The sequence below is a fragment of the Dermatophagoides farinae genome, chromosome 6, assembly GCF_024713945.1.
Source record: "Dermatophagoides farinae isolate YC_2012a chromosome 6, ASM2471394v1, whole genome shotgun sequence".
Classification (NCBI taxonomy): domain Eukaryota; kingdom Metazoa; phylum Arthropoda; class Arachnida; order Sarcoptiformes; family Pyroglyphidae; genus Dermatophagoides; species Dermatophagoides farinae.
Genome location: NC_134682.1, coordinates 2,814,620 through 2,834,701, shown reverse-complemented (window position 1 = coordinate 2,834,701; position 20,082 = coordinate 2,814,620). Strand labels below are relative to the sequence as shown.

The following is a 20,082-nucleotide window of genomic DNA, read 5'->3' as shown; positions in this document are numbered from 1 at the left end:
ATTTCAATGAATTGGACATACACACACACACACACTTGTTGCTGATGATTATCAATGTTGCACCTGTCCCAGAAATAAAAAAAAACTAATTGAATACAAATGTGTGTGCTTGTGTGTGTGTTTAAAATTCCAAAAAAAGAAAATCACAAATCACATTGTTTGAATGAAGAATATAAACACGAAACTTTCATTTCGAATGTGAATGAATAATTTACAATGTTGGAATTGTTACAATTTTTTTTTGTTTGTGTGTCTGTGTGTGTGTGTATGTAAAAAAGGCAAATTTTGACATTAATAAATCAATATATAATGAGAATGAGAATGATCTCATTACATTTATAGAAATGTGAAATTGTGTAAATTAGATTCTGGTGGGGGTGTTGGGATGTAAAAGATAATCTCTTGATGATAATGACTATTTAGGGTAGTTATAAATAAAAAATTTTTTTTTCTTTTCATTCGAAAAATATATAGAGATTCTTTCTTTGATGATGATGATGATGATGATGATTATTATAATGATGATGACTATTTGAAAAATTGAAAAATCAATTAAAATTACTTTGATGAAATGAAATTCGAGGCGTCGAGAGAAAGTTTTCTCATCATTTTTTTTATACAAATACGAAACGAAAGACTATTTATTCCGAGGTTTCAAAATTAAGTTGAAATTAATTTTTTTTTATTTATCAAAACCCGGTGGATTAAGAATAGATTTGTGTTTTGTGTGTGTGTGTTTATAAGTGTGTGTGTGTGTGTGTGTAGTATTGTTTGTTTATTAAGCACTGGATTTATTACGTTCATTTCGTTCATAGCTCGGATTTTTAAGTATTCGTTTCTGTCGAAAATCATAGACTTTACGACAACAGAATACAAGCTCTGGTAATGTATTCAATGGTGGTATACGATTATTATCACCTACTCGTAATACTGAACGATTAAAACGATTTATTATTTGTTGCTGTTGTTGATATTGATCATTCGATGATTGATTTTCATCACTGGACCATGGTTCACCATTTGGCACAATCATAGCAGTTAAATCTGGTTGTAAAAATGCAAACATTTGCAATTTTCGACATTTTTGTCGTTTATAACGACAATATTCATTGTATGTGAGTACAAAACATTTATCATCGATACAGGCAACACTATTTGCATCACGATGTCTTGAGGCATATATTTCACCCATTATAAATGGAATATCCTGAATATCTGTATGTTCAGGTCGATAATACCAAAGTAAGCTCATCATCATTTCTCCTGGTTTAGAAACAAAACAAAAATAAAAGTGAGAAAAAAAAACATTTCAAAAAAATAGTTTTAACAACACATTTATGAAACGACAAAACTTACTTTCAGGTGATTCCCATAATGATGTTATCTTAGCAACAAATGGTAGATCCGTTTTTCTTGGACCACTTTTAAGCAATACACAATCACCAGGTCGTATGATTTCACCTTCATTATGTTTAATTGCTGGATAACATTTACGTCGATATGATTGTTCATCATTCTAATTGATAGTGGATTCATGATTCATTATATATGCAAATAAAATAATAAATGAAAAAAAATTTTAAAATCACAATTCCTGATCATAAATCACTTACATTAATAAAAATATTTTTCTCCATTGGTTCACCTTCCCATGACCAACCATGTATGATTGGTTTTCTATTTGTTCGTTTACCCATTACGCAACGAAATTCACAATTATCTGTCGTTGTTGATGTTATCGGTGGCGGTACAATTTCATTCGATTCAATTCCACTATCATTATCATTACTATTACTATTATTATTATTGCTGCTGTTGTTTTTCGAATTACTTGCTGAAACCAATGTTATACTTGTTGTTGGTAATAGATTATTACGCCTTTTTGGATATGGTGACGATGATGATGATGATGATGCTGTTGCAGTGGCAGTGGCGATTGTACCAATACCATTTTTCAATAATAAATTTTTTCCATTTGATTCAATTGTGAGATTTGATTTAAATTTTCTTCCACCGGCAACCACCGTTGTTTCATTATTATAATCATTCGCCATGATGGTATGATCGGAATTTGAATTCAAATTAGTTTTTCTTTTCGATTTACCACTATTTGATGTATTTTTTCCCCTACTATTTTCCATCGATAATAATTGTTTATTTGTTTGTTTTTTATTCATCATTATCATACTTCCTGTATGACAACTCCCATCGCTCACATTTCCATTTTTATTATCAACATCAAATTGTTTTAATAAATCTTCATCGACAACACCGTTTGTTGATGCATTCTTACGTTGATTATTTTTTGTATTTTTCAATGTTTTTGATTTTGATTTCATCATCATTGGTTTCTTTTTTATAGAATTCATTGTTATCGTTGATTTTAATGATGAAAGATTCGGTGGTTGTATACGTGTATGAACAAAAAATGTTGGAGTCTGTTGTTGTGGCGGTATGAAATTTGAATTTAGAAAATTCAATGTAGATGGACGAATCGATGAGGATATTGGAGTAGCAGTAGATGATGATGATGTTGATACTGGTATCGATATCGTTGATGATGATTGTGGACGAAAAAATCCATAAGGTATGACATTCGGAATTGAATTTAAAGCCGATGGTATTGATCCAGTATTAGTCGCACCATTTAGATTGATAATCTGCGGTTGTGATTGATGAGCGATCAATGAAGGGCGTGTTGTGTTCATGGACGTATTCGTTGTATCAACAGTTAATGATGTCGATGTAGATGATGATGATGGTGATTGACCAGATTGATGATGAATCGATACTGGATAAATAATTCGATCACTTTGATTATTGGTTATGTTTGAGGATAATGAAGATGATGATGAAGGCGTACACCTACTACCCGTAAATACATTCAGATATGATTGGTTTGATGTTGAAGATGATGATGGAATTGTCGGTGGAGGTTGATAATGACAACTAGATGGTTGTGTTGAATGTCTTGGTGGTAAAGCTACACCGATTGAATTTGATCCAGCTAAATAATGCACACCCAAAAATGGACTAGCTGTTGCTGTTGCTGGCTGGTGTAAGGTGGCAGTTGGGAGTTGAAAAAATTGTCCAATAGCCGAAATCGGTGTGGCTGCTGGTGTAAATGATGGATTGATATATGGATAGATTGTCGGTGGTGGTGCAGCTATGAATGGTTGTGGTGATATGAATGGATGACCACCTGTTAACGGTGTTGGTTGTTCCAAAACGTGACCACTATTTCCAAATGGTATTAATTGAAATGGTACCGTTGAAACAGTGGCCGGATTATAAAGACCATATGATTGTGATAATGAAAATGGGTATGAATAAGGTGTTGAATGTGTATGATTTGAACCGATTGGCTGATTGCTTGTTGTTGGCATCAATGTTGAATGAGGATTGTATGGTTTAATTAGTGATGGATTCATATAACTACCACCACCACCACCACCACCAACGACGGCATTATATGGTGATAATGATGAAAATGTCATCATACCATTTGGTGGTGCAATAGCATTAGTATTATGATGATAAAAATTTGTTCTAGGATCATGCTGATGTATAATATTGGACGTTGTTGCTGTTGTAACTTTTGCTGCTGAAATTGCTGCAGCATTTGATGGTACTGTTGCCGCTGACGATTGATGTTCCACAGTACGTGTTTCAATTTTACGGTAATATTTTTTCATTATTGATGAATTTGAGGGCTGAATAGTATTCGTCGTCGATGATGATGTTGTTGATTGAATAGGCGGTGTTGATTTTTGCTTTTTCTTTGATCTTTGACTTTTATTTTTACCCGCCATCATTGTTGAATTTTCATTGATCATTGTTGAATCTATACATGTTGTACCACCAGTTACAGGAGATGATTGAGATGAAGTAAAACGATGAGAATGAGAAGGAACTTGATATATCAAATCTAGACCTTGTGGATGAGTAGTAATAGATGAAGGAGGATGTGTTGCCGGAATAATTAAAGGTGTAGATGAACCAGAAGGACAAGGCGTAAATGCTGAAATAGTTGGTGATAATGTTGTTTCTGTTATTGTAACCGGCGGAGGGAGATTAGAAGAAGAAGAAGACAAAGTAGTAGAAATAGATTTTGATGGTGATTTCGGACTTGTTGCATCACCTATCATTTGATTATTTTTGATTGTTTTACGTTTTTTTGACGATGTTGATTGTTTTTTATTCGTTGTCGTTTTATTTTTTCGTTTTTTATCCGATGATTGATTCAATAGATTCTGTTGTTGTTCGATACGTTGTTGTGTTGTCGTTGTTGTTTCTACTACGGTTGTATTATCATGTCGTAATTTTACCGTCGTTTTGACGGTTGTCATTTCGATATGTTCTTCAACCATACTACTATGATGTGTTGTTGACCATATTTGCTGTGGATTAGTGGTCGATGATGATGATGGTTGATGATGAGGATCACTTGTTGATGATTTTAACAATGGTTTTGCACTAGCCAATACTAATCGACGTTCTTTTTCCGGTGAAAATGTTGCAGCCATCATAGCCGATGCATTCAAATTTGCCATTCTTTTATTTCTTCTTGTATCGATTATTTCTACATCTGGATCGATTGATAATTTTATCGATTTCTTTTTCTTTTTTTTATTATTCTTTAATTTTTTCTTTGCCACTACTGTTGTTTTTGTTTTCGTTTTATTAACTCTATTTTTATTATTACTACGATTATTAACGGAAGTAGATTTTCGTTTAATCGTAGATTTTTCTTTCATTTTATTGGTTGAATTTTTTAAATTTTTCACTTTTAATGATGATGTGGAAGAGGCGTTTACAGGCATCACTTTTTTAGATATAGCAACAGATGATGATGAAGTAGATGAGTAGGCAGTATTCGATTTGTGTTGAGCATCACTTTTAGTATTGATTCGTTTCACTTTTTTCATTGATGATGACTTTGAATTGATCACATTGAAATCATTTTTATTCTTATCATCATCATCACCACTTTTGATGTTTGTAGAAGGATGCTGTAATTTTTGTTTCCCGGCCATTGTTACTGTTGCATTTTGACCATTTTCACATAATAATTTCACTTTTGCCAACGCATTCAAGCTAGCCACACGATGACCAACTAATTTTCGACGTTTTTTTGTCGTTTTCGATTGTTTTTGTTTGACTACTTTTATTGGTTTTTTCTTTGCCACAAGTTTGGTTGCGTTTTTACCGGAATTTGATTTTGTTGACTTTGTTGGTTTCGGTAAAATTGGTGATTTTACCACCACCACCACCGCCGCTGCTGCTGAAGTTTTTCTTTTATTGGATTTCGGTGAAATTGGTACCGTTTTTTTCATCGTCGTTTTTGAAGTAACCTTAACATTTTCTTTCTTTTTTCTTGTCGAAATAGTTTTAGTATTTTTCATTGAAATTGATCGTTTATTCGTTATGGACTTGGATTTTGCATTTTTAATTTTCCTTTTCGCCGTTGATTTGGGTGTTTTTGAATTTTTATTAGTTACGGAAACAGTAGTTGCAGTGACTGACTTTTTGGCAGTTTTTTTCTTTTCTGCACTGTGCGTTTTGTTTGATTTGGCAATCGATTTTTTTGTCGATTTTGTTTTAGATTTCGGAACATTTTTCGTTGATGATGGTGATTTTCTTTTCACTTTAGACTGATTGGATTTTTTATTTTTCATTATTGTGCCATTCTTTTTCCTAGAATTGGGCGCTGTTTTTGCGACATGTTTGCCCGATTTATTTACAGACTTTTTTATATGATGCATTATTATTATATATATGTTGGTGTCAGAATTCACGGGAATGCTTATTATTGATTAATTTGACTTTTTTTTTAAATGACTGAATGTGCTAAAATTAGCAACCAAAAAAAAAAACAAAAAAAAATTCAATCTGAGATCAATTTAATAATGAATCCGAAAAGAAATTCGTTCGAAATTTGTACAAGAATTGATTCAAAAATTTTAAATTACCATTGCACTCGTTTTGTTGTTTCAATTTTTTTTTGCCCGTATTGAACGTATGTGACGGGTGAAAATGAAATTCCAAAAAAAAGTAGGGTGGTGGTGTTGTAAAATATTGAATTCACATTTGAATTTTTTTTCATATTTTCATCATTATTCAAAGTAATAAATGTCCAGAATACCAAAAAAAAAAACAAAACAATTTATAGAATTATAAAGTGGGAGTGAAACAAAAATCAAAGTAAAAAGATGATGATGATGATGCTGATGATGACGAGAAAAAAATGGCAATGATAAATGTCGAATCAACGGATATCAAACAAACAGACCAAACCATATATATCATACACCCACACATACACACACACAAAACGAACAATTTGGAATAATGAAGTAGCACAATTTTTCCCTACTACCCCCTCTTACATCATCATATAGGGGAAGCAGACAACAAAAAAAAAGAATTAAATTCTAAACATTCGGAAGAATGTTTATTGAAAGTTGAAATTTGAATTTTTCTTCTTTTTTTTATGGAAAAAACAAATAGAATTTTTTTAAAAAATTTTTATAATGATAATGTGATGATGATACTAATGGTAATAATCCTTTCGGATTAGTTACGCAAACACATTTAAAAAAGAAAAAAAAATAATTTGTAAACAAACAGACAAAATGATTTCAAAAACGATTAAGAAGATCCAAATCTTTGGAATCGAATAAATATCTGTGTATGTGTGTGTGTGTGTGGAGGATGATGATGCTGAGGTTAACATTCACATACACACACACACACACACAAAATAAGAAAGAGTGAGCGATAGGAGGGAGAGGGAGAGGATGATGATGATGATGTGATGTGCTGAATGATGAGAATTGCATATGATTTGAGGAAACAATTTTTTTTTTTTACTTCAAGATTGAGTTATTGAGCATCCCGTTATCATCATTACTATATATGCGTCTCTTTCTGTTCTATAATAAAATAGGTTCAAAATTACACTATTTGAGAAAGAAAAAGATAGAGAGAGAGAGAAAGAGCAAAGCCAAATATAATAATAATGTTATGTTATTTATAATGAAACGGTAAAAAAAATCAAACTCACCCTCAATAATAATGTGATGATCAAAATCAATTTTTTTTTCTGTATTCAACACTTTTTAATAGCAATGCTCCACCTTTTTTTGTTCATCTTCCTCATCAAACTTGATTTTGGTTTAATATTTATATGAGCAAAGACTGCCCATTTTTGTTCATATTTATGTGTAGGCTTTTGATTTTCATTTGAAAATGGCATATATATTTTTATGCCATCTTCATGTTTGAGAAGCAGTTTTTTAAGTCATTGTCAAAAATAAATAAACTTTATATATCGGCATTAGGTTTTTTTTTGTACGCATGTGTCAACTGAATTTCGATGACGTTATTATTTTTATTATATACATATAACATTGATAATCACTTTTCACAATGCTACTACCATTTTTATTTTGGATTGTTCATAAATGATATGATGTTTAAAATTCTTTTTCGAATGCGCGCTGTTTTTTTTCCAGATTGATATCCAATAATCAATATTTTACCATTTATTTCATTCTTTTTATTCATGTTTCATACAATTTTTATCAAATATCCACATTGAGAGCAGGAATAAAAACTTTTTATTTGTACATTATTTATCGATTATGTTCAAAAAAATAAAATAAAATAAAAATAAAATGATGAGATAAACAAAAATTCAAACTTCTGATGCAGTATCAGAAATGAATGTATCGGCCATTATATCATTGTTGTTTATATTATTATTATTATTATTGTTGTTGTTGTTGTTGTTCAATATTCGATTGGCCAAAAAATGATGACGATTATGATGATTTCTATACAATGTACTATATAGTGGTGAATAAAGTGGTTCTGATTCAGCATACGATGCATAACGAGATCGATTAATGTGATGATGTTGATGATTATTATTATTATTGAGAATATTATGTGGATGAACAGCAGAATGTAAATTATGTATCAATGTATTTGTACGATTTAACGTCCAAGATGGAGTGGAATATACTATCAATTAAAAATGAATAAATGAATTGATCAATAAATTCAGTTTTTGACATTTTAAATACTTACTTGAACTAACATCCGGTATGCCAAGTCTTGGTGGTTTTTTTACCGGATTTACCACTAATAACGGATTGAATTCATTTTGTGATGCATTCCGTTCGGTTGTTGTTTCTGTATTTGTTTCTTGATTTGGATCATCCAATGTATTGATCGATGTATTATTATCGGTATTCGATACAGTATCAATCATGATTAATTCTTGTGGATTTGTCGGCACAATTTTTTGTTTACGTACAAAAAAAACAAACATAATACTAAATATGACTAGAACCAGGAATAAGCCACTTAATATGCCAAGCACTAAACCAAATAGAACATGATCGGCATCTGTTGCATTATAAAAATAGTAAAAATAAAAATGAAAAATGAATGGATGATAATCATCTCGAATACATGATGATGATAAATAAAAAACCACATACTTTCATCCTGATGATTTATAATATTTTTATTATATGAAATTTGTGAATCAGATGATGGCCTTTTAGCCGTATTAGCTGGTGTTATCACTTTGGGATGTTGATCATTTTGAAAAAAATTTGTACTATGTGAATAATATGGTACAACATAAACGGTATAGAACATTTCATCACTACCAGCATGATTAACAACACTACAACGATAATTTCCAGCATTCAATGTCATCACTGAATATAATGCTAGCTGTGATACTTTAAGTTTGATTGTTGCATTCAATTCTTCAATCGATTCATCGATTTGAAATTCTTGTGAATGTGATATGGGCATATGTTTATTACAATTATGATCACAGCCTTTTGAATTGTTCATAATTTGTATATTATTCCAATACCAATTAATATTTGATAGAGATAAATATTCACGATCAACAATTGGATCACCAAATGTTTCTATTTCAATGGCACATTTCATACGTAATGTTGAACCTTCACTTAACGTTATATCTGTATCCGAAACATTATGATAGATTTTCGGTGCACATTGAAAATGATCTAATGCTAAATTACTCCATATGACCGATGTTCCTGAACAACGTGGCTGATCAATAATCTGTAGCCGATTTCGTTGTTGTATAAGCATTCTTTTGAATGGTTGCATACGACAATTACAATTCCATTCATTTGATTCTAGATATAATGTATGAAGATTCTTTAGGAATATAAATGAATCTGGATTCAATATTGTAAGATGATTCGATGCAAGATTAATTGTTTGTATGTTGATAAGACCGGCAAATGAATTAATATCAATATAACTGATATTATTTCTTTCTAATGATAATTTTCGTAAGCTAACCAATTTGTTGAATGAATTATTTGAAATTTCACGTATACGATTCCAGGATAAATCTAATGTTTGTAATCGTATTAAATGTTCAAATGCAATCGTTGGTATCAAAGTTAGAAAATTTTCCGACAATGATAATTCAATTATATTGGTCAATGGATAGAATGCATTGTCATCGATTTCGGCAATTAGAGCTATATATGAAATATAATGTGGAAAAAAATTGTTATTTCAATCACCAATCAATCAAGATTGATTCATATTACCTTGTTGTAGATAAATTTTTTGCAAATTATCCAAACATGCATTATTAAATATATGGCTATTTAGTTTTGCAAAATTATTCCGTTGTAACCAAAGAACCTGTATACGTTTCATACGTTGTTGTTGTTCAGGATTTAAATCCGTACACTAAATTCAGAAAATTATAAATTAATTAATCAACAAGTTGTTCACACACACATGTAAATAGAATTTACCTGAGGTAAACGATGTAAGCTTAATCCAGTACAATTGGCTGTGAATTTTCCCGATGATTGTATACATGTACATTGTTGATCACAAATAAAACCATTGACTAATTGTAATAATGATGATAATTGTAGCATAATATAACAATGAATAAATATTTGATGATGACGAAATATTCTTGATGGATACATTCTTCTTCTTTTTTTTGGTTATAATACAAGAAAAACACAAATTTTAAGAAAAAAAAATAAACGACTCAAGTAATGTCAACCATAATATTTGTTGAAGAAAAGAAAAATTTCAAAAATCAATTCAAATTGAATGACCATCGACGATGAACACAACGATCGAATGGAATGTGAACCATACACACACACACACATAAACACAACAAAACCACTCAGTTGACCCAAGTTTTCATTTGACCCTAAGACGACACAATAAAGATCCAAAAGAAATGTAACTTTTTTGTTTTGTTTTGTACAAAAAACACAGTTAAATGACACCGAATACCAAAGCGGTCATTCTACGGTGATTCGATTATAATAATGGAAAATAAAAATTCATCCAGCTAACCCATTGTATTAGACATGGAAAACTCACACATACACACACAATAGAAAACACGTTAAGAAGAAGATATTATTTGGGCGCGCGGGCGATAGTGAAAATGGTGGTCTCTTGATAATGATGATAAAGACGATGATGATGATGATGATGGTAAGCGAGCAGGTCGGTGGTTGTATTATTTAGTTAGTTCGCGAGCAAAAAATAAAGGTGGTGTCAGTTTGATTGTGTGTGTGTATTGGTCTGGTATATATACCCCGAAAGCTTGCTTTGTCGGTTTCTAAATTCTACCTCTCAATATATATTTGGTTTTTTCCCCCTCTGTTTCTCTATTGAAACACAACAATCTCGCGCGGTCAGGTCGAACAAGATTTTTTTCCCAAGTTAATAAGGTAATAGGTACCATATAAAAACACACGTATACATGTTGTGAAAAATCATCGAAAGTTTTAGGTTAAAAGTCAAAGTACACACCACACATAGATTGGCTGTATGTTTTGTATACATACACACACACACACATAAGGTCCCAGGGATACAAACAAACAAACAGTCCTGAAAAAGCATAATATGTATGATGAGAAAATGTATACATTAATGTTGCTTTGATTATTTGCAATCGTCGATGTTGTTGTCATTTGAAAAATTTTTTCTATGTAATGTGTATTTTGTTCATTTTATGGATAATAATAATAATGATGATGATGTTGATGGTGGCCAAGCGTATATATCATTTGTATTTGTGATGATCATGATCAACATCATCATTATTATTATTCACTATGTAATGTCAATGATGATGATTGTTCCATTCTTTCCATTGATGATGATGATGATGATATATCATCGATCGTTGATTTTGCCGTAGATACACACAATTGCTCACACGCTTTATTTTATTTCATCAATATAGTAGACAATATTAAAAAATCTATCGCATACCAAAAAAAAAAAAAAAAAAAATTGAATTTAAAAAAAAAGAGAAATTGAATTTGATGAAGGAAAAGTATGACACAAACAATGTGTGTTTGTGTGAGCGGGTGTGTATATGTCTTGTTGTTGATTAGATTCGTTGTACAAAAAAAAAAATAAAATAAAAGTTGCATGGTGACTAATTCAGTTGTTGTTATTGTTGTTGTTTCAAATCAAATGATGATTGAAATTTTGGTTTTTTTTTGCATTTTGTTTCACCAATGAATCATTCTTTGAATGATTTGAAAAGCATGTAGAATTAATTAAAAAGGCGTGATGTGATGATAAAGAATAGAGAACATATCACATCGGTATGTGTGTAGGAGGGTAAGATAATTTTCTTATAGAAATGGTGGCCGCTATCTTTTTCGTTGTTATTGTGTATACATATAAAACTTTAAGAACGAGTTTAATATATTCACCACTGTATATCCACTACATCCATTATGATGATGACCGATTGAAGATTCGATGATGATGATGATGATGATGAAAAGAAGAGGCAAAACAAAATGTATGGAAATGGTGGTGGTGTGTGTGTGTGTGTGTATTGTGGACATTGACGATTTGTTGCTCATATATTGGTGAATAAAGAAAAAAAAATCATTGATGGATAATCATCATTAGTTTAGTTTAGTTTAGTTCTTTTTTTTTATTTGATTCATTCGATGATCATTTCAATGAATGTAAAAACGATTATAGAACAATGATGATGGTAATGGATAATCGATCTTGATTTGTAAACATAAAAAAAAATTTTTTTTTTGTTTTTATTTGACAAAATTGTGAACAATAAAAAGTGGAGCACCAAGAAAATGAATTTCTTCCGTTTGTTTGTTTGTTATGATTTTTTTTCTCACATAGCAATCGATACATAGTAATCGTATCATTCATTTTCGTCGTTGTTGTTTGGCCAACTTGTTGCATGTGATATATATGGAGAGAAAATTTTTGTTTTTTTTCTGATTATGATTATTTTGATGATTCGTTTGTTTCATTGGTATTGATGATATTGATATCAAATATCATACAAATAATAATCAATAATGATGATGATGATTGTCAATCATTGAAAATAACGATTCGAATCGAACAACAACAACAACAACAAAATATCAATGTCATAATCAAATTATATTTCAAGCATTGTTGTTGTCATTTTTTATTGTGTATTTATGGATAAAATTTATTTTTAAAAATGACAGTATTTACACATTAAGTTATATAAATAGTGAAAAGTTTTGTATTTTTTTCCCCCCCGAAATATTCGATTCCTAGCAACAACAATTTTGTATTATAGAGATTTTCATCTATAGATTATTCATAAACATCATCATTATAATATGTTGGTGTTAATGGTGGTCTAGTTTTTGGTCTATTTAATGTTCCTTCTGTCATGGCTAGATATTCAGGTTCCATTGATTGATATTGTATTTGTTCGGATAATCTATTAGATGGTTGCTGTTGTTGTTGTTGTGATGATGATGATGAGAATGGTAATGGCAACAATTTTGGTTGCATTCTTCTTGCTGGATCAATATCATAACGAATATCTTCGGCCATTTCATAATCAGGTACTGTATAGATTTCTTTACAATCTTCATATATTGTTTCCAATCCAATATCACTATAATAACCATCGGATGATGCTGATATTTGTTTATTCAATGCTTTTTCTTCTAATTCATATTTTGCTGATTCTAATTTTCGATTTATTTTTTTTCCATGTGCACGAATCGATAGATAAACAATCAATGAAAATACAGCAATCAATATGACCAATATGATTATGATGATACTAATTGTAACTGATCCCGAATTAAGTGCTAGAAATGGAATAGAGAAAAAACATTTTTGTAAACGGGATTGACAGTCCAGAGAGAAAGAGAGAGAGATAGAAATGTGTTAAAAAGAAAAAAAATTCAATCCATCAATCTTATTATTATACCACCACCACCACCACCACCTACAGTGAAATATTATTATTTACCTGTGGTACAATGTGGTACTTTATTGGTCCAATGACCTCCACGGCAGGTACGTTCAGATTTACCAACCATAATACCATCAAAATTTGAACATGTATAATGTATCCATGTATGTTCGATGGCAAACCATTCGCTCTCATTAAACCAATAAACATTACCAATTTGTTCCAATTGTATTGTTGGATTTAATGTATCAAAAATTTCTGATTTCGAACACGTTTTCTTTGGTGTACATACTGGGAATTCACCTTGCCATAATCCATTTGTACCACATTTGAGAAGTTCAAAACTAATAATAATAATAATGAATAAAAGGACAATCAGAAAAAATAAAATGATTGATTTAATGTTCATCATCATCAACAACATACCTGACATTGTTGTTGATGTTGTTTGAAGAAAAAATAAATGAATCATTACACCTTAGCTTAATATGTGATAGATCAATTTGTTCAAGAACACCTGTTCTTTTCATTTCTGGTTTTCCACAATCAATATTGGATTTATTTCCCAAATGTTTTAATATTTTTTTATATGTTTCACCAATAAATACTGCTTCTAGGCCAACACTACGATTACCTTTTATTTGTATAATCATTTCTAAATTATCCGTTTTAATAATATCATCATCAAGCATCATCATTGTTGTTGTTGCTGTTGTCGTATTATAGTCACTATTGTTTTTGATTGTAATATTTTCATATAAATCACAGAAAAAATAATTTCCAAATATTTCATCCTGTTCAATCACTTGATAGCTTGTATGTTCTAGTTGACATTTTCTTCATTTTTTATTTTTTTATTTTTTGGTCGCCCCCACACCACCATTTCCGTCATCGATCGATGTTAAAATTGATTTTTTAGGATTATATTGTTAATCAACACATTATTAATTAATTAATTAATTAATTAATGTTGTTATGTTATAATTACCTATTTTTAATTTTAATATCAATTTTAGGTCGATCTTTTTTTATTGAATCCTCTTTTTTGATATTGATATCAATCAATAAATATTGCATTTCAACTGGTTGTTCAAATTGCATATACCAATGATAACAATCGGAACCTATTACTGAAAGAGGTGTTTTGTCCGGTACTCTTGTAAAATGAAATGAATTTGGTGGCAATGGATATGGTGTTTCATCCACTTGTGTTAAATTCACTGACAATAATAATGGTTGATCTAATTCTGAACAACTTGTTGCTTCTAATAGATTCATTTTCGTTACAACTGCTTTACCTATTTTTTTAAGTTCAAAATGAGAAAAAAAAATTAATTTCCTAGATTTTTTTTTTCTCTTTAATCAAACTACTTACCACAACGTGCCTGTTTACCAAGCCAACGTCCATGATGACATTTACGTTTCTGTGCCTGATGTGGAAATTGATTCTCTTCACATAGAATATAAATAGTCTCATTTTCAGCAAATTTAACTTTTTCCATGGATGCAAAACGTATTCGACCAGTTGGCGGTAGATTTGGTCTTGAACATGTTCCTGTGACAATTGATGAATTGTTGATGCTTTCAAGCAATGATGATGATGATGATTTGTATCTTTGTATTTGTAGCAAAATAATAAGAATAAATTGTAAAGAGATGATTCTTTCAATCATCATATTGATAAGCCAAATAATGGCAGCCACTTTTTTTTGTCAAAATTATAATATCTACATTAACAAAAAAAAAAAAAAAAAAAAAAATACAACACCGAAAGACACACAAAATAATAAATGTGGATAATTTTTTTTTTTGCTGATTGGTATGAATAATTTGTCAAAATAATAATTAAACTAAATGTCGTGATCATTGTTGATTGTTTTTTTTTTGTCAATAGTTTCGAATCATTCGGTGATATCCCGGAAATGATTTTTTTGTTCACTCTCTCTCTCTATGTGTGTGTGTGTGTGTGTGTTGTATTTATGTATTTACACATGTTCATCATCATTACATCAATAAAGTGATGATGATGACAATATATAATAATGATGGCCATATATTGAATTTTATAACAATAAACAAATGTCAAATATATATACATAAAATGCTCAAAAACGGATATTGATAAGGATGATGGTTGTTCCGGTTTCGAAATTTCATATTTTATTCAAAAAAAAAAATCCGATTGCCATAATAATTGAAATTTTTTTGTTTGTTTGTTTGTTTGTCATTTCAAGTACAAACTATTTAATTTTTTTTTTTTTTTTTTTTTTTTTGATTGAAATCAATACTTTTAATCATCATTCAATTAATTTAGATTTATAAATCTTTTCCAAATATTCACTATTCTTTTTGATTATCATTGATTCTTCATCTCTACGTTTTAATGTCATTTCTAAATCAAATAATTTATTTGTAGTTCGTTTTGCATCCAAACGTAATTCTGTTATAAGCATCTCTTTTTCCTGTAGTATATGTTTCAATTCTTCCATACCATAATCACCATTTATTTTTTTCAATTTCATTGAATCGGATATAGTCGATGATGATGATGATGATGATGAAGAGGAAGAAGAGGTGGATGATAGTGAAGCTGTTGAATTGTTACTAATTGTTTTCTTTTTATTCACTATTTTTTTCAATGCATTAGGTATCTTTGTTCTCCATTGATTCGAACGATTCGTTGTTGTTGTTGTTGTTGTTGTTGTGGATGAAGTATTCGTATGCATTTTATAATTGTCGTCACAATGATGGCGTAGATTTTGTAAATGTGGATGATGATGATGATGATAATGTGGATGGTGAAAATTGGATTGTCTATTTATACTTTCCAACGATAGATGGGATAATGATCGATTTAATGGAACAGTTTGTGATGATAATGACGATTTTGCTATTATCGATGGTTTCGTCCATTCCGGATCATCATCATCATCAAAATAATCATCGTTATTGTTGTTGTTGTTGTTGATACCATTTGATTTAATATCAACAGGAAATGGATTATAATCAATGACAGGCATTGTAACTGGTATGATTGCTGATTGTTGCTTGTTACGTTGTTGATTTTGTTGACATCGACATTGTTTTAATTCTTGATTCAATTCAATAATTCTACGACTCATTTCATTCATATCATAACGACGTTTTTTGATCTCATCTTGTAATTCGAATATTTTTTCATTTTTATCATTAATTTCATAGTATAACGTTTCCAATATTTTTTCCTTATCCATTAAAGATTTATAGATTTCCGTTATGGTCATTTCTTTTTCCATTAATTGTTTAGATAATTGTTTTTGTCGCTGTTGTTGATTGTGACGGTTGCCCATTTTAAGTTGGTCATTCATTTTTTTCATTACTTGTGTATCACTTATACGATCTAGATTTCGTTCTGATTGTGCACGATTTTTTGTCATAATACTCGAATCAATCTACAAACGATTTATACAAACGAATTGATTTTCTAGGTATTCAAAAAAAAACAACAAAACTTACCGATTTTTCTGATCGTTGACATTTTTTCATCTTTATCAATGGACATTTATTCTGTATCATTTTATCTTCATTTTTTTCATCTTCTTTATCATCATCATTTGATATATCCATTGAACTATGATAGATACGTTGTCGTTGATTGGACATTGATGATGGTGATGGTGATGATAATTTTTTTATTGTTGATTTTACCAATGATATTTGTTGTTTAGGTGATTGTGGTGATTCATCTTTAACTGTTTCAATATTACCATTCGATGTATCTGGCATTTGATTTTTGGATTCTCGTTTTTCCGATTGTTGTTGTTGTTGTTGTCGTTGGGGAGATTGTTTACATCTATTCAGTACTGTAATAGTCGTTGTTGATGAATTTGATGTTTTTCCATTTTGTACAATAATTGTATCACCATTTTTAGCCGTTACTGATGATTGTTGATTTTTTTTCACATTAATCGTATTGATTGTTGCCACAGGTATCAATGATGGTAATACTAATTTTTTTTTAAATTTTGGAACAAAAATTATTTTAAAGTTTTTTTTCGAACAAAAAAAATAAAATAAAATAAAAAATACAAACATGTGACATGTTGCTGCTGTATTGGAGATGGTAGTGGACTCATTGTTGTAAAACATTCGAATCGATAGTGAAAATATAATCAATTTTGATGGAACGAAACAATCGAATATGATCATCACTGTCGTTTAATGTCAGATCAACTATCTACAGAAATGGATTTTCATTTTCTATATAGATTTTGATATATGAAAATTACTCCATTTTTGTTTTTTTTTGGCTATTTGTTTTGTTTGTACTACCCATATAATATAATCATTATTATGATTTCAACCTGATGATCTAAATTATGATCCAAATCTGTTGACAAGTGTGGCAAGTAGTTCCAGGTGTTTTTTTGTTTGCTGATAATATTCGAATGTCTGATGAGAAAGAAACCAGTTTGTGATTTAGATTGAAACAGAAGAGAATCAACCAAAAATGCCGAATGATAATCGTTGTGTACTCATTTTTGAAATATATGAAAATTTTTTTTTTTGTTGCTTCATATTATCGCCTTATGGAAGAAAATAATTTCTTTGTTGTTGTTGTTGTTGTTTTTTTGTTAAAATTCATTAATTCATATTCTCTTCAATTGTTTTGAATATTATTTGTTTGTTTGTTCATTTATATTCAATGTGTTGCTGTTGTTGTTGTTATTGTTTTTTTTTAAGATATGAAATTGTGTGTCATATATAATGAGGAGAAAAAAAAGCATTTTTTTTCTTGACTATCAGTTCCAGACGAATGATTGGAATATATGGAAATTTTTCCACTCATTGGATATATTGTAATTCAAATGGATAATGAATGGATCCAAATTAGCGATGATTGGTTGAATGAATGAATGAAATGGTTTTTATTTTTTTTTGTTTAGGAAATGTCATTACGGTCTTTTTTTGGATTTTCTTTGTGTTTTTTTTCCACATTTCTGTGAAAGCATTTTTTTCCTATTCAAAGGTAAATTGATTTTTAATTTATATTAATCATTATTATCTAATTGTTTTCATTTTTTTTCAAATTTGGGTTTTTCTTCTTGTTTTCAAATAGATTACTGATTAGGCAGAAAAAAGTTAAAGAAATTTGCAAATTTTAAACCAGTCAAACAAGCTGAAAATCCATTTGTTTTGACAATTTTTTTTTTTTGTTCTTAAAAATTATACAATTCGGCAATTCAATTCAATGTCATCATTATCATCATCATCATAATCGAATATATTAGCTGATACAAAGTAAATCACATGTTCTCCACACGATATTATCGATTCAATTCGTATCTTTTGATTTGGATATTTAATTCATATTCGAACAGATAAAATGATATCCTTTTTTCACTTTAAGTTATTGACGTTTCAATATCATTTTCTTTCCAATGTTTTTTTTTCCACTGCAGTGAATTTATTATTATACCCATGGATGAAAAATAATATGGCCATTAGTATTAGTATTTTTTATTTAAACAATTTGATGATGATGAATGGTCAGAATGACATATCAAGTGTTCAGTGAATCAATATTTTTTTTCTCTTTTAAAAATATTTTGTGATTTTGAAATTTTTTTTTTCTTTCTATAGTTTGATAATAATTGACTGAAATAATGGAAATTGTGAATGTTTATGTTGACATTTTCAACGGTACATATCAGCTATTCAACCAGATTGATGGCCATACATTTTTCAATGATTTTTTCAATTGTTTAATAAAACTTTTCTATCGAAATAATTTCTTTTTAATTGAAATCATCAGCCTTTCATTGGCTATATGGATCCATTCGATTGGAAGACATTTGTTTACCATCCATATTATTGATAAATTTGTGAAGAATGAAATTATTCATGAAAAATATCGAAAACGTTTCATACGTTTTGGATGGAATTTTATTATGATAATGTTATCTGTGGCTATAAGTTGGAAATTCAATACCGATACTGGTTGTCTGAAGAATCTATCATTATTATGGTCTGATTATAACAAAATTGATGAATCATTACCATTTATATACATTGCTGGCATTCTAATCCATATATCTTATTATTTGTATTCATCATATGCATTAATTTATCATGATGAACGAGATAAAGATCTCATTGTATTTTTAATACATCATATTATTGTCATCATAATAGCTACAACATCCTATATGGTTGGTAAAACATATCTTACTTCGGCCGTTGGTTTTCTATTGGAATTGAATGAATTGATTGTGTCATTGAAAATTTTACTTAAATTACAATTACAATTTATAAAGAATAATGTTAATCAAATACGTTTATTATTATTATCAATACTTGCCATTTTCTGGTTTCAAAATCGTCTATTCATTTATCCATATATTGTATTGGAAAGTTTACAATTTTTACAACAATCCTGTGGTCAAAGTGAATGGAATTCCATTTATATTTTTATATATTTTCTATATTTTTTCATCTTTACCATCAATTTCCATTGGACATGGATTATAATCAATGCTACTTTCAGAACATTCCAAAATGGTTTAACCAATATTGAAGATGATCGTGAAATTGTTGCTGAAGGTGAAAATGAAAATTTTGATTCCATCAAAATGTCTACAAACAACAATAATAATGATTATAACAAAAACAATAATAATTCTATCAAGTGTTGATTAATAATAAAATTTAGAAAAAAAAACTTTTGTATTCTTGCAAATTTGATAATGAAATAAAATTGGCAACTTTTTTTCTCCTTCTTCAAAAAAAAGGTCAAATGTGTCAAA

The 20,082-nt window shown here is 29.5% G+C and overlaps 5 protein-coding genes across 7 annotated transcripts; 1 reads left to right on the top strand and 4 right to left on the bottom strand.

The window, feature by feature from the left end:
* Positions 1-640: 640 nt before the first annotated feature.
* LOC124493410 (uncharacterized) lies at positions 641-7,164 on the bottom strand. Of its 2 annotated transcripts, none has more exons than XM_075731939.1 (5): positions 7,067-7,164; positions 5,973-6,962; positions 1,614-5,892; positions 1,357-1,516; positions 641-1,263 (listed from the first exon to the last, which is right to left on the bottom strand). In XM_075731939.1, the coding sequence occupies exons 3-5, from the start codon at positions 5,763-5,765 to the stop codon at positions 779-781; spliced, it is 4,797 nt and encodes a 1,598-aa protein (XP_075588054.1). In that variant the 5' UTR covers positions 5,766-5,892; positions 5,973-6,962; positions 7,067-7,164; the 3' UTR covers positions 641-778. The 2 variants fall into 2 exon arrangements, with proteins under 2 accessions (XP_075588054.1, XP_075588053.1); XM_075731938.1 differs by having other exon boundaries at positions 1,614-5,850.
* A 437-nt stretch (positions 7,165-7,601) lies between these two features.
* Positions 7,602-12,340, bottom strand: LOC124493411 (uncharacterized). Of its 2 annotated transcripts, none has more exons than XM_075731941.1 (6): positions 9,834-12,340; positions 9,621-9,765; positions 8,511-9,548; positions 8,095-8,415; positions 7,998-8,028; positions 7,602-7,919 (listed from the first exon to the last, which is right to left on the bottom strand). In XM_075731941.1, exons 1-6 carry the CDS (start codon positions 10,014-10,016, stop codon positions 7,700-7,702), a joined length of 1,938 nt encoding a protein of 645 aa, XP_075588056.1. In that variant the 5' UTR covers positions 10,017-12,340; the 3' UTR covers positions 7,602-7,699. The 2 variants fall into 2 exon arrangements, with proteins under 2 accessions (XP_075588056.1, XP_075588055.1); XM_075731940.1 differs by having other exon boundaries at positions 7,602-8,028; positions 9,834-10,023; positions 10,867-12,019.
* A 156-nt stretch (positions 12,341-12,496) lies between these two features.
* LOC124493676 (uncharacterized) lies at positions 12,497-15,471 on the bottom strand. Its single transcript, XM_075731942.1, has 5 exons — positions 14,673-15,471; positions 14,286-14,595; positions 13,724-14,134; positions 13,355-13,641; positions 12,497-13,190 (listed from the first exon to the last, which is right to left on the bottom strand). Exons 1-5 carry the CDS (start codon positions 14,971-14,973, stop codon positions 12,682-12,684), a joined length of 1,818 nt encoding a protein of 605 aa, XP_075588057.1. The 5' UTR covers positions 14,974-15,471; the 3' UTR covers positions 12,497-12,681.
* A 75-nt stretch (positions 15,472-15,546) lies between these two features.
* On the bottom strand, positions 15,547-17,492 carry LOC124493357 (uncharacterized). Its single transcript, XM_047056426.2, has 3 exons — positions 17,370-17,492; positions 16,793-17,283; positions 15,547-16,728 (listed from the first exon to the last, which is right to left on the bottom strand). Exons 1-3 carry the CDS (start codon positions 17,410-17,412, stop codon positions 15,595-15,597), a joined length of 1,668 nt encoding a protein of 555 aa, XP_046912382.2. The 5' UTR covers positions 17,413-17,492; the 3' UTR covers positions 15,547-15,594.
* A 1,000-nt stretch (positions 17,493-18,492) lies between these two features.
* On the top strand, positions 18,493-20,066 carry LOC124493675 (uncharacterized). The gene has a single exon (XM_047056775.2). It carries the CDS (start codon positions 18,943-18,945, stop codon positions 19,969-19,971), a length of 1,029 nt encoding a protein of 342 aa, XP_046912731.2. The 5' UTR covers positions 18,493-18,942; the 3' UTR covers positions 19,972-20,066.
* Positions 20,067-20,082: the final 16 nt, after the last annotated feature.